The sequence below is a fragment of the Physeter macrocephalus genome, chromosome 11 (genome assembly GCF_002837175.3).
Source record: "Physeter macrocephalus isolate SW-GA chromosome 11, ASM283717v5, whole genome shotgun sequence".
NCBI classification, from domain to species: Eukaryota; Metazoa; Chordata; class Mammalia; order Artiodactyla; family Physeteridae; genus Physeter; species Physeter macrocephalus.
Genome location: NC_041224.1, coordinates 82543838 through 82558009, shown reverse-complemented (window position 1 = coordinate 82558009; position 14172 = coordinate 82543838). Strand labels below are relative to the sequence as shown.

At 50.6% G+C, this 14172-nt stretch overlaps 1 protein-coding gene across 1 annotated transcript in view; it reads right to left on the bottom strand.

Moving 5' to 3' along the window:
• FAM174B (family with sequence similarity 174 member B) overlaps positions 1-13898 on the bottom strand; it is a 33729-nt gene extending 19831 nt beyond the window's left edge. Inside the window, exon 1 of the mRNA XM_024114982.3 lies at positions 13551-13898. Within this exon, the coding sequence (XP_023970750.1) occupies positions 13551-13894 (344 nt within the window). The 5' untranslated portion in view covers positions 13895-13898. The remainder of the gene's footprint in view (positions 1-13550) is intronic.
• Positions 13899-14172: the final 274 nt, after the last annotated feature.

The window sequence follows — 14172 nt, the reverse complement described above, 5'->3', positions numbered from 1 at the left end:
TAGGCAGGCAGGAAGGGGGTCAGTAAATCACCCAGGTGAGAGCTGCATCACCAGCTTCTAGAGATGGAAAATAAAGCCAACATGGTAGAGGACAGATTGGAGGGAGAGACCAGGCTCCAAGTCTACTATGATGCCATCCCTCCTTGACACCAACAATGCTACTCTCTTTGTCACCGAAGCCAGTCTGGTCAGGGCTTTCTGTCACACACAAACAAAGGAACCCTAATCGTTGTCACAGGGTCTCGAAGGAAAAAAGGCATGGCTGTAATGATAAACACCATCTCGGGATTCTCCCACATTTTAACATCAAACCTTCCACATGTAAGTATAATTTTCCCATTTTGTCAAATCCTTTAAAACCCTAGGATTCTTCCCTGTTTCTGGTTCTAGAAACAAAGAACCATACATATAACGCACCTCAGTGACAACATCGTGAAAGGTCTCACTCAGGGCGACCTGTAAACAGGTTTTCCGAGACGACAAACATCCTGGTGATCTTCCCACAGGGCTGTTCACCAGCATCCCGGTCCGAGGAAAAGGCAAAGGCTACACAGCTACAGATAATCTGCAGTCACCCAAGTGTCCCCAGGGGGGCAGTGGGTCAGCCTCAAGGACACAGCTTGAGAAAGAAGCAACTGGTTCTAGACTGAGCCCCAGGTTAGAGTCAGACTTGGGTTCCTATCCCGGTGTTTCTACGTACAGCCCTGCTTCCTCGCCTACCCGGGGATGGGTGGGAGGCACAAGCAGGAAAGCAGCTTTGCCACAACTGTCACAGCGCTCCCCGCCCAAGAAGGGGGAGATTCAGGGAAGAAGGAAGGGAAAAGATATCGCTGGCCCATCTGCAACAGCATGGCCCCTTCGCCGTAATTTTTCTTTTCTGGTACAAGGTGCCGTTAAACCAAGTGACCTCCACGAAGAGACGGTGGCATTTACTTAAAGGGTGGTTTTAAGCAAATGCCCACGTTGTGCTTCACAGGACCCAGCAAGACCAGAGAAGCTCAAGAAGAGACAAAGGATCGTTCCACTGGGGCCAAAACAAACATTTCTAACTAGACAGAAGAGAAGTTCAAATTCTCTTACTCTGAAATGTAATCCTAAAGCCAGAGGGTTTGTTTACTCAAAGGCCTGCTCAACAGCTGGTCGGAAACTGGTTTCCCAATGCGCCCCGGCGCACGGCTCAGGCAGACACGGAGGCTGGGGAGCAGAGCGGGAGCCCAGAGGACCCACGTGGAGAGGGGCCTGCCCTCCCCACCCTCCCCTGCAAAGAGACACAAAACAATGCAAAGCTGGACGGGTTAGTTTGCTGTCAGAAGTTCAGTTTGGGGGTGCGGCGGTCAGATCCATAGGCTGCACATCCAGGGGTGCGATTCCATCTCAGCCCTGCAACTCCTTTGTCTGTGAGCCTCCTGGAAAGTCCCTCACCCTGAACCCAAATTTCGTATCCACGTCACGCACTTCCCCGCCGCCAGAGCTCACCACGGTGGGGCTTGGGAGGGAGATGGGGAGTGACCGATAACGAGCTCACGTTTCTTTCTGGAATGACAACAGTCTTCTATCACTGACTTGGGTGATGGTGCACAACTCTGTGAATGTACTAAAAACCAAGATTTGGACACTTTAAATGGGACACCTGTATGGCGTGTGAATTACATCTTATAAAGCTGTCATTAAAAGCAGGAAAGATAGATATCTATGTATGTATGTGTATCTATCACATTCATTCATTTCTATACTTATAAAATCTCTCTGGAAAGAGTCACAAGAAATTGACAGCATCCGGAGAAGGAAGCTGGGAGGCCGAAGGGCAGGCTGGGCTAAGAAGGAGATTGTTCACTGTACCCTCTGTCTCCTCGTGAATTTCAAACCTTGTGAATATATGAGCTATTTTTAAAACAAACAAGCAAATAAAAAAATAAAATTCAAAGAAGGTAATTAAGATAAAAATTTAAACAGACCACGTGTGTGTCAGGCCTGCCTCTCAGACAGGAGACCCTTCTCCTGGAGAGGTCCGGGGGCTCCCCTGTTCCACCCAGAGGCTGCCTGCCGTCTCCTGCTCACCTGGTGACTTTAGGAGCCAAACCCAGCATCTCTGGCCTTTCCTCCACCTGAGCTATTTTCACTGTGAAGCCCACAAAAGTAGTTCTGTGGCTCAAGGACCAGCTTTCTGCTGAAACCACACTACTCGTTCCAAAGAGCATGTTACCTTTGACATTTGGAAAATTAATAAAGAAGATGAAAACGGCATGTGTAGGGGAGAGATGGAATCAAGCAGCTGCTGTGAGTTAGCTGCCCGCCTTCGCACCCGGCCAAAGCTTCCAATGCTCTGAGGACAGAGGCCTTTCCCTGTTTTTAACCTCCGATCTCTACCCTGCATCTTCCCCCTCAGAACATGACAAAACTGAGCCTTCCCTAGAAAACCAAGCAAACTTGGAGAAAGAACACGACCCCAAAACCCACTGTGCAGCCCCACCATGTAGGGAAGCAGGTGCCGGAGAGCCAGTGACAACAGCGCCATGTCTCCCAAGAAGGGGCGATGACCTGGGATGGGCCCCAGGCTCGGGGGCAAACCCAAGGCTGGCGACCAGGGTACAATTCCCGAGCACCAGCCTTCTCCCTTTCCTGCCTTGGGCACAACCCCTGCGCTCTACCCATCACCAACCTCTTAAAGCAGTTTAAACAAGTCCAGCACCAGCGTGATCTGAATCTCATCTGGCTCCGCTCCAAATGGGCAACTTGAGACTCTCGGTTACATGAGACAAAAGCATTTTCCTCTAGCGCGGTGAGAGCTTCAGGATCTCAGGCAGCCCAGCTCTAACAAGGCTCCGGCCAAGCCCTCCCAAACACAGGTGTTCCAGAGACTTCCAGGTACACAAGCAGTGCTGCCACACCTGACGCCTGTCCTCCCCACCACGCCAGACACTCTGCTCCAGTACCAGCACCCAGTCAAGCGCGATGACTCAAACGCCCCAGAGCCCACAGGCGCAGGAAAGCAGTGAAGCGAGCCTGGTGTGATGTAAACATTAGAACAAACACGGTGACAAATGGCGCCAACGCTCGGTCTTGGAGTCAAGGAGACATGAGGATTGGCACTCACAAACACAGACGAGATGGGACGGTGGCTACCCAGCTCCCCGCCCCCCCTACTCCCCCCTCGTTACAGAGGCACCGCGTTTCCAGTATTCCCATCTGTTGAGAAAAGCAGATCTGGATTTTGATGTGAAGACTCCCAATTTTAAGTGTTCTCAGTTATCTCAGTTGTTAAAAACACTGCATATATGTGAAATCTAAAAAAACGATACAAATGAACTTATTTACAAAACAGAAATAGACTCACAGACATAGAAAACAAACATGCTTACCAAAGGGGAAAAGGTGGGGAGGGATAAATTGGGAATTGGGAATTAACAGATACACACTACTGTATATAAAACAGACAAACAACAAGGACCTACTGTATAGCACAGGAAACTATATTCAATACCTTGTAATAACCTACAATGGAAAAGAATCTGATAAAGAATATATATATGTATGTATGTATGTATGCATAACTGAATCACTCTGCTATACACGTGAAACACTGTAAATCAACTGCACTTTAATAAAAAACGAAAACAAAAACACTGTGCAGATCAAAACAAAACAAAAAACGTATCTGTGGGCCATCAGTCTGCAACCTCTGACTTAGCTTCCTGGCCATGGTTTATTTGGTCCCGGGTGCCATGCATGAGTGACACTGAATAACTGAGCTAAAATCATGGGCCCAGAGAGATGGCCTGGTACAGTCAACTGAGGTCCTAGATCTGTTCACCAGCAGTTCAGTCACGATGAAGAGGTACTAGTCATTACCTATACAGCCTAGCTGCTCCCCTCCTCTCCTGGGCACTGTCCCCTCAGGATTAACAAAGTGACACCACTGTTGACTGATCTCAACACCAGCCTCCAGCACCCAATGCACAGTGTGCCCCGGGCTTACATTTCACACAGGACCACATACCATTGACAAGCCTTAGGGTTCCTCTTCATAACTCCTCAGGGTTATGCCTCCACCTGCCCCCTACCCTTGTTTCCCTTTCCTTCCCTCAATCCCTAAGGGACAGATCCAACTCTCATTCTTCCAAGAAAAAATAAGCACGCCCCGGCTTTGACCTGTTTAAGGAGCCACGTGGAATGTGGCCACAGCAAATGCCCCAAGACCTCTTCCTCCAGCTCCCAAGTGTGTTTGCAAAGGGTTGGGTCCACTTCACCCGTCTGTGAGGTGCCAGGAGAGGCAAGCGAGGCCAAAAGTGAGGAAGGAAGCCTCTACGGGCAGCTCTGTTGGTTCAAGGGCCACTGCCTTCTTCACTTTCGGCCTTGCCTCTCCTGGCACCTCACAGACGGGTGAAGTGGACCCAACCCTTTGCAAACACACTTGGGAACTGGAGGAAGAGGTCTTGGGGCCTTTGCTGTGGCCACATTTCACAGATGACCGAGAGGGACTCTTTGGTGGACCCGGGGACACAACCACGGCCTTGAAATTCTGGGGTCACTGTGCTTTGGGACACACATCATAAATGACCCTTTCAGCATCCACTTGTCCCTAACACGTGGTACGGGAGGTGCGGGGGTGTCAGTCCTTGCCGCCACTGCCCCCCACTTCAGGGACAGTCCACACTTCAGGGACAGTCACTTTTTTTTTTTTTTGCGGTACACGGGCCTCTCACTGCCGTGGCCTCTCCCGTTGCGGAGCACAGGCTCCGGACGCACAGGCTCAGCGGCCACGGCTCACAGGCCCAGCCGCTCCGCGGCATGTGGGATCTTCCCGGACCGGGGCACGAACCTGTGTCCCCTGCATCGGCAGGCGGACTCTCAACCATTGCGCCACCAGGGAAGCCCAAGGGACAGTCACTTCTTGACAGAACTCCCAACCCCGCCACCGCAAGCCGAGATGTCCAGCTGCGTGGCTGGCATTTCCGTGGTGTTTCTGTCACCCTCTTTCTCACCAAGACTTCTCCCCTGCCTGACCATCCCCTTCACCATGCCCACCTCTCCAGGCCCTTCCGGTTCTCCTGACACTTTCCTCTTCATCCTCCTCTTCAGACCCACTCGAATCTCCAGCCCTCCCTACTGGTCCTTCCAGCACCTTCCACTGGTCTCCCCCACCATCCTGCATCCCCGAGGCAGCCACATCACTATTCATCCATTCACTCAGCAAATACATATTAAGCACCTAAAAGGGGTCAGCATTACTAAAGCAGCCTTTTCATCATTACACTCCTGTATTCAAATCCTCCATTTGTTCCTCTGACCCACTACTAATCCCAAAACCCTCTGGCTGGGATTCCTGTCTTCCAAAATCCGGCTGCAACAGGAAAAGGAGTGGGGGAGGAATGCTGGATTGGAAATCAGACTCCTGCCCTTCACCAGCCATATGGCCTTAAGCAAGACACTTCACCACTCTGCAACTTGATCTACTCATCTGTAAAATGGGATTCCGACAGTACACTCCTCACAGGAATGAGGACACATATAAAATGTTTGGCACAGAGGCTGGTATACAGTAAGGGCTTAATAAATATTAGTTGCTATTATTATTATTGTCACCATAATTTCCAGGTGATCATTTTCACAAACCTGCCCACCGCAAAACCTGCTCGGCCAGCCGGTCCTGGAAGAACCTCTTCTTCTCCCACCCCATCAGGTCCTAATCCTCCTACTCCTCCCCATATGCCTTCCCTGACCACTATATCCCCCGCCAAAGTCCCTGGGGCTTTGATAAGTCCTTTGGCAACTTATCAAGTGTTGCTTTTGACACATGACTCCCCTATAGAATTAGATTGCCTTTCACCTGCCAAGTAGAATTATACAAAGGCATTATCCTATCTCCCAGATTGAATTGGAAACTCCTTCACCTCGGCTGTGTTCTCTCAGCACTTTCTAAGCTTCCAGTGGGTCATTAAATACACTGGTAAGATTGCTCCATCCATTCAGCCATGCTCTCTCCTGGGTCCCTGGCTGAGCATTGGGGAGACCCAACTGACCAGGCTAAAACCCAGCCCATCACATCTTGGAGGCCCAGAAAAGGCCAGGCTGAGCATCAGAACACCTGGCCTTGAGTCCTACTTTTCCTACAGACTCACTGGGTGACCTTAACAAACCCTTCCCATTTCCAGGTCTCAGTTTCCTCATCTGTACAATGGGTAGAAGGAGGGAGATCAGTGGCACTCTGAGTGCAAAGAAACCCCACACCCAAGAGGTTACAAGGCCCTGAAGCCCTCCCAGGCCTGAAGAGCCCTGCCCAGGCTCTTTGCCATGGCCCCCCTTCTGCTCCACACCTGTCAATGAGAGGGGGTTGCCTTCTCCCTGCACCCTCAGGAAAATAAATATCAAGTCTGGATTCCTGGCAGATTGCCAGGAAGATTAAATACAGATTTTTTAAAGTGAAACCATGACAACATGATTCTAAATTCATGGCCCCAGAATTTCCCTTTGTAAATAGTTAGAACCAAAACATCAGCCATAAAACTAAAATCCCAGACACACCCTATGAAGCATTCTCTGCTTAAATCTATGAGGGTTTCCCTCCTGTGACACTCTCCTTACAGGATGCCATGCAGACACTGACACTGGAGACCCCCACCCCACCCCTAGATGTGCCCCGTTTCTCCAGAAGGGCCTGTGTTGGCAAAGCCCCCAAACTCGATGAGTACATGGGCATAAGAGTTTACAGGCAAAGCCAGATAAGCCGGAGGGCTCAGGGTTAAATTAAAGAGGGATTTTCCTCCCTTTCCAACTTGATAGAAGGGATCAGTGGCAGGTCCTGAGTCCTCACAGGCCTGTTAATAAGGGCAGTCATGAGGCACCTCCTTCCCCAGGGGAATTCAGTTGTGTGCGGGACCCTACATGGGGTCCTAGGTGTCCAGGGAGGCTCACGCAGGCTAAAGAGTCACCAATTTCGTATTTGCAAGGCTCAGAAACAGATGCACTTGCCTGATGATCTTGGCCATATGGCTGAATCCTCATTTACAGGCAAAAGCAAGACCAAAAGGTTGGGTATAAATTACATCTGTTTTCAGAATCTTTTTTTTTAAATACAATAGGACACTTGGCTGCTTAAAGGGGAGCTGGGGGTTTGATTGACCCAATCTCATTCCAAACATCCCAATAGCCCTGGGAAGCAGGTACTTTAATTAGTGCTGGGAAACCGATGCACATAAAGGTTCAGTAAACTGCTCACGTAGACAACCAGGAGGCCCGCACCTGTGCTACTGACATCTTGGGCTGGATCATTCTTTGTTAAGGGGGTCTGTCCTGGGTACTGTAGGATGTCCAGCAGCATCTCTGGCCTCTACCCACAAGATGCATCCCCCTCCCCAAGTCATGACAATCAAAAACGTCCCCAGAAATTGCAAAATGACCCCAAAGCAGGCAGAATCCTCCCCAGGAAAGAACCACTTGAGGGACCCAATTCCTCCCACACGCTATGACTTCTTTTTCAACTTGGTGGAAAACTGAATCAAGGGCATACTCTCTACCCTGTTTTTTTTTTTTAATCTGGATTTTTGCTGGGTTAGATTTATTTAACACTTTCTTTACTGTAGTGTGTAAGATTAAACATCCATGGGAATTGGATGAAAGTACAACCTTCCAATAAGACCAGTAAGTCCTGGGGATGGAGTAGGCATCATGACTATAGCTAACACTGCTGTGTGATAGATGGGAAAGTTGCTAAGAGAGTAGACCCCAAAAGTTTTCATTACCAGGAAAAACATGATTTTTTCCTTTTTTTGGCATCTATGAGATGATGGATGTTCACTATACTTATTGTGGTCATCATTTCACAATATTTGTAAGTCAAGTCGTTATGTTTTTCACGTTAAACTTATACAGTCCTGTGTATCAATTTTATCTCAATAAAACTGGAAAACAAAGAAAAAAGAAAACCCACTTGAAAAGTAAAAATTAAATTAAGATAAATATGTTTCACAGCTATAGCTTTTCCCCCAATTCAAAACCTTGGTCAAGCAATCAAAAATGACCTCCTGATAAACAACAAGGTCCTACTGTATAGCACAGGGAACTATATTCAATATCCTACGATAAGCCATAATGGAAAAGAATATGATAAACAATATATATATGTATAACTGAGTCACTTTGCTGTACCGTAGAAATTAAACACAACATTGTAAATCAACTCTACTTCAATAAAAATTTTTTTAAACGACCTCCTGGTGCTACACAAGCACCACAATCTCAAAGTCATAAAAAGGGGCTTAACTTTCTAACCAGGGCTCTGCACAAAGCTCCAATTTATTAAAATAATATTGATATACTAATGAGCAATAACTAAAAACTTTTCAGAACACTTTCCCCAAATCCTGAAAGCATTAAGCTTCTATATTTTCTCTTAAATAACTTTTATTCTTAGGACAAATGTAAATACACAGACAATGGGAGATCTGGGGAATCCAGGAGAAGCAGGAACGTTTTTGTTCCTTTTCAAAGACCTGGCTTAGTAATTCACTAAGCTCCCGTGGTTCCGGCGTCTTCAGGACACGACAGCGTGCACCTTTGCCACTGATCCAAGTGCAACAGCTGGGCAATGTCAGATCACCTAGAATTTGCCTTCCTCTTCGTCCCCCAGGAAGCACCAAAACAACCCTCCTTTCAGATAAGACGATTTTACACAGCTTTTGAAATAAGTGGCTGGGCGTGCAGCCAACAGAGATCTGGGAGAAGTGTGGCCTGGGCAGGAGAGCTGGGAGACTCGACAGGACGGGGAAAGGATCCCCAGGAGGAAACGAAAGTCGTGGTTTCCGGTGGCAGTTTCTAACTTGTCTCCACCTTGTTCATAAGACACCACGGAGCAAAGTCAGATTCCCCCTCAGATCTCAAAGGGTAAAGTCAGACCTCAGAGAGCACTGGGGGCAAAAGGTACTGAACAGCAGCCACTGGCTTACGCTTGTTATCCCTGAATCCATGCAACCCCATGAGATGCTCTCCAACATCCAAAAATTGGAGGAGTTTTCTACTTCCTAAACACAGCTTCTTTATTGATTTCCTTCCAGCTCTCATAAACATGTCAAGCAACAGACCTAGGGGGGCTGGCCCTACTGCGAGCCAGGCAGAACTGCACACACACACACACGCACATGCACACACACACGCGCGCACACACACACATATACACGAAGGTGCTCTGGCTCGAGGGCACTCTGCCTCCAAACTGCCTTTCCCTCCCTCCAAGTTTGTCTCCAGTCTTTAAACAGTTTTCCTTTATGATTCCAATACATGAAAAAGCTGTAAATGATTCTGCAGATGGGACATCAGATTGATTAATAAGTATGGGAAGAGACAGCCACTCAACCTCAGTAAGAACTGGAGATCTGCAAGAGCAAGCAATGAGATACCCAATCATACCCATCTGATTGAAAAACATTAGAAAGTCAGATAATACTAAGTGTCAGATATGATGGAAGGATCTGAGAACCCCCATATACTGCAGGTGGGAGGGTAAACTGGTACATACTCAAGGAAAGCATGTAAGAGTACCCCTGGGACCCAGGAATCCCACTCCTAGGGGTCCACCCCAGACTCTCTTATACAGGTCCTCAGGAAGACGCACCTAAGGATGCAGCAAGGAGCTGAGTGCACAGACAGGGAGAAAGAAAATGAATAAATGTCCATTGAAAGGAAATTCAGACAAGGTAGAAATATATCATAAACAATAAGTAAATACATAATGAAGAATCTCCCACAGTCACATGTGTACACACCCATACAAAAAATTCTTTGCACATTCATATATATATATTTTATCTATTTATTTAATGAGCTCATACTACACATGCTGTTTTGTAACCTGTTTCACTCAACAGCATATAGTGAGTATTATATTAACATCATCATCTTTCACAGCTGCACAGTATTTCATTGTAAGGACTACCATAATTTATTTAACCAATGCTCAATTGTTAGATACCTAGGTTACTTAAACCTTTTCACTATTAAACAGAACTGCTCTGTACTTCATTGGCCATGCATCTTTGCTTCCTCTTCTAAGTAATAAAATTAGAAGCAAAGAATAGGTAATGCAGTAAAAAATGTGTGTACCTTAGAAATGGAACTGCTTGGTTAAAGGTATATATCTTTCTTACCACGATACACATTCTTTGCTTCTAATTGTAAGTTTCCTTGGATCCACATTCTTTCTGTGGTCTGGCAAAGCGACTCCTTCAGGGAAAACAGACACACGGGTTATGTATAAGCAATAATACTTACTACACTCTTCCTCCTTTACCTCCCTCCCTTCTCTGTATCCATCGTTAAGGAAATGGCGGCCACTGTCCAAATAAGTCCCGATCTCACAGGTTCCCGGCATCAGCCACGCAGCTCATTACAGAGGACATTTTGAGAAGCATCAGCAAAGCATCAGCAAAGCAAAATACTTAGGGGTTCATTCATTTGCTAAAAATACCTTTATCAGATGCCAGCTTGTGCTTGGAGCCACAACAGGCATTAGAGAGGCACAAACGATTAAGGGCCAGTCCTGCTCTTCGGAGCCCTCCGCCTGGTAAGTTCAGCGACACTCTTGTCTCCAAGTAGAAAATCCCAAACTCACATGTGCTCTGGAAGGGGGCCTTTTGCTGGGAGGCTTCTCGGAGGAGGTGACACACAGGCAGGCAAACAGCAATGAGCTGGCCACGTAGTCTTGGTGGTGGAGGGGACCCCAAGCAGAGGGTCAAAGGGACATGCAGGGCTAAGGCCACCAGATGCTGCTGGAGAGCGCCTGAAAGTCCAGCAGGCCAGGAGCAGTGGGCAAAGCTGAGACGGGGGCTTGAGAGGGAGGCGGGGCCCTGGTTAGAAAGAGCTAGCTTGCCACCACACTGAGAAGCCTGCGCACGGGGGGATGAGTGGGCAGAAGAAGGGTGAGACCAGACGAGGGAGGATGGATAGGAGTGGGGACAAGGCTGGCTGCAGAAACTCCAGCCTGAAGGATACTGCTGTGACTCCGGACACGAGGGAGGGAGGTGAGTCAGGTAGGAGGGCTGGCAGGTGGGGAAGCTCCCGTGGGGGAAGGGGTATGGCCCAGATGAGACAGTCTCAGGGAGAGTTGAGAGGCAGAATAGCCAGGATGTGGTGACTGCACACTAAGGAGCTAGGAGGGGAAGCAGGTAAGGAAGACACCCAGTCAGGGCAACAGGCCTTCGGGAAGCCCGATGAAGCGAGCGTGCAGAGGCCCGTGGAGAGGTCACAGTACAGACCACAGACTTGTAGTGTTCTAGAGTCTACCGGATGACTTACTCCCCTCCCTGGGATGCAACTTTCTCCTCTGCAAAGGAGCACATGGGACCTGTGTACCATCAAGGCCCTTCCCAGCTGTAAAATGCTGTAAGTTCCTGTCCACGTCAGAACTGGGGTGTCAGCTGTCCCCCTGGAAACTCACCCCAACAAGAAGGCCTTCCTGGAAAGAGAAGGCACATCCATAAGCAGCCTCTCCTGTGAAGTCGGAAGCTTCCTCCAACACCCAGCTCACAGGCCAGCAAGGACCCATCCCTTCCAGCTCTGAGTACGGGCTCTCCTGCTCAAACACATGCCCTCACATCTGGCCACATGCTGCTTGCTTTTCTCCCCCACTCCTGGGTAATAAGGAGCAGACTGGCAAAATAGTTCAAATACCGTCTTAAGAAGTACACCGCCTTGTGGGCTGAGCAGCCTATTTTGAGCAAAATGTTTCAAACCTCCAGGCTCAGAGCTGCTCTAGGCACCAACGTTCAATGCAACTGAACAATCAGGAAGGCAGTAAAGGACTACGGCGCATCTGCTGAAGGCCAGGCCGTCCTCGGGCACGGGAACTGGACATGCCCACCCTCCAGGACTGTCTGCTGTGTGTGGGAGCCACCAGCCTGGCGTGAGAAGGGCCGTATGGAGGATGCACAAGGCTAGGGCTGGGGGAGGCCAGAAAAGGAAGCAACCGCCTGGCTCGGATGTCCAGGAACACTACCCAGAGGACGGAGCATGGGAGCCGGGCCCTGGTGGCTGCGTGCAGTCATGGCAGGTGTGCAGTGGGAACTGGCCCAGGAGCGGACGAGCACAAGCCAGCAGCAGGGAGTGTCAGGAGAGAAGTGACAGGAGGTTCAGAAGGGCTGGCTGATGGCCACGAGGTGCACTGGGGCTACTCTGTAAGGGTCTGAATGCCACATCCAGGTAGTGGCTACAGGGAGCCACTGAAGTTTGCAAGCAGAGGATAAAGGGCAGCAGGAAGGATGGGGTACAGAGAGGGGCAATTCAACGTCCGCTGCACATCAGGGGATCAGCAGAGTGAAAAACAATGTAGCCGGAGCCAGGGCGGGGGATGGGGCGAGGGATGTGGGCCCACAGTTCCCCCTTCTCCATTTTCTCAGGACCACTGCCATTTAATCCTATGGCCCCACAAAGAAACACCTTGACTCAAAGTCACACAGCAACCAAGAGCAAACCTCAAGGGAGAGCTCCCAACCCTGCCTTTCCAGATCTGGTTTCTTCTCCTGCTCTGAAAATGCTCCCAAGCCCCTGGCCCCAAACCTCCAACAGCTGATCAAACACCCAAGCACACTGCATACACTAGGAAGGGGAAGGAACAGGCTGTGAATAACTGACACACACGTGCCCAGATTTCCCAGAGGCCCGCCCCTGACTGGCAGGACACACTGGGTTCATTTCCTGCAAAACCAGAATTTCCCAGGCATTAGGGGGAAATGCATCCCTCCCTGCATCCGCTGTAGCCCTCTCCATCTCCCTACACCAGAGATCCCGGCTGTCCTTTCTAATTTCCCACTTTCTCCCTGAACTTGAGCAACCTACAAAAAGCCTCTCCAAGATCCCTCCTACCCCTGCACATCTTCATTGCGGCAGTTCATTCAGGCAGGGTGGTATGCAGAAAGTCACTGAGGCCACCAAGGATGGCCAAACATCCTAAAGCCCAGCTCCAACCCCCGGCGCAATGCGCGCCTCCAACAGGTATCCCCACAGGCTAGACACTGCTTCTTTTGGTAGCAGAACCGATGCAAAGAAAAAACAGCAGGTGGTGCCTGAGAAGCCCTCAGAGGGAACAGAGGGAGGCGCAGCAAGGTGGGTAAGGTTCAAATCCTACTTCCACCACGGAGCTTACTTGAATAAGCCACCTCGCCTCTCCGGAAAATTTTTCCTCATCTGTGAAATAGGTATAAAAATAAATTCCGTGTAAGGTTGTCATAATTCGGAGCGCTATGGATAGTGTTAAGCATGAGTGGAGAGTTAAAAGGAATTCAATACTTATTGATATATATAGATACATATCATAGCTATAGCTATGGCTATAGCTATAGATAGATATATCGTTCGAAGGGGAGAAAATCCCTAAAGGGTGTAGCAGGGAAAACCAGCCGAGTGCAACCCTGTGGGGCAGGGCCGGGAGCCCCAGGCTAGCAGGAGCGCACCCAGGCGCCGGGGCCGGAGCATCGATGCGCGCAGGTGCGGCGGGCGCGCAGTGACAGCAGGCTGGCGGTGCAAGTTGGCCCGCGGGGGCTGCAAAGGGGCGGCGGACCCACCTGAAGACGCGCAGCAGCAGGCAGGCTATGAGGAAGGCGGAGAAGGCGCACGCCACGATCACGGCCGCCTTCAGGGTGGGCAGGTCGCGGAGCAGGCTGGAGATGCGGGTCACCAGGGCGTCACCGCTGCTGTTGGAGCTGCCGCCGCCGCCCGTCGCCTCCCCGGAGCCCATCCCGGTGGCGTTCCCGGGCCCCGGGCCGGGCGGCGGCCGCGGCTGGCGCTCGGATCCGGACTGCGGCGGGGCGGTGGACTCGGCTCTGCGGGCGCGGGCGGCGGGCGCGGCCAGGAGCGCGAGCAGCAACAGCAGCGGCAGAAGCCGCGCGGGAGGCGGCGCGGCGCGCATGGTGCGGTCGGGCCGGGCGACCGCGGCGGAGCCCTGGGTCCCGCACCGGCGCCGAGGCCTGCACCGGCTACTCCCGCGGCGGAGCCAGGCGGCTGCGCGGTGCTTGGCAGGAAGCTGCAGCGCCCGGAAGAGTCCGAGCCGCCCGCCGCCGCCGCGGCTGCCGCCACCAACACGTTGCACGGAGTCATTCGACGGGCCGCAGCCCCACGTGGGCGGGGCAGGCCACCAGGCCCGGTGCGGGCTGCGCCGCGCTCCGGGCGGCCCCAGTTCCCCCGGGA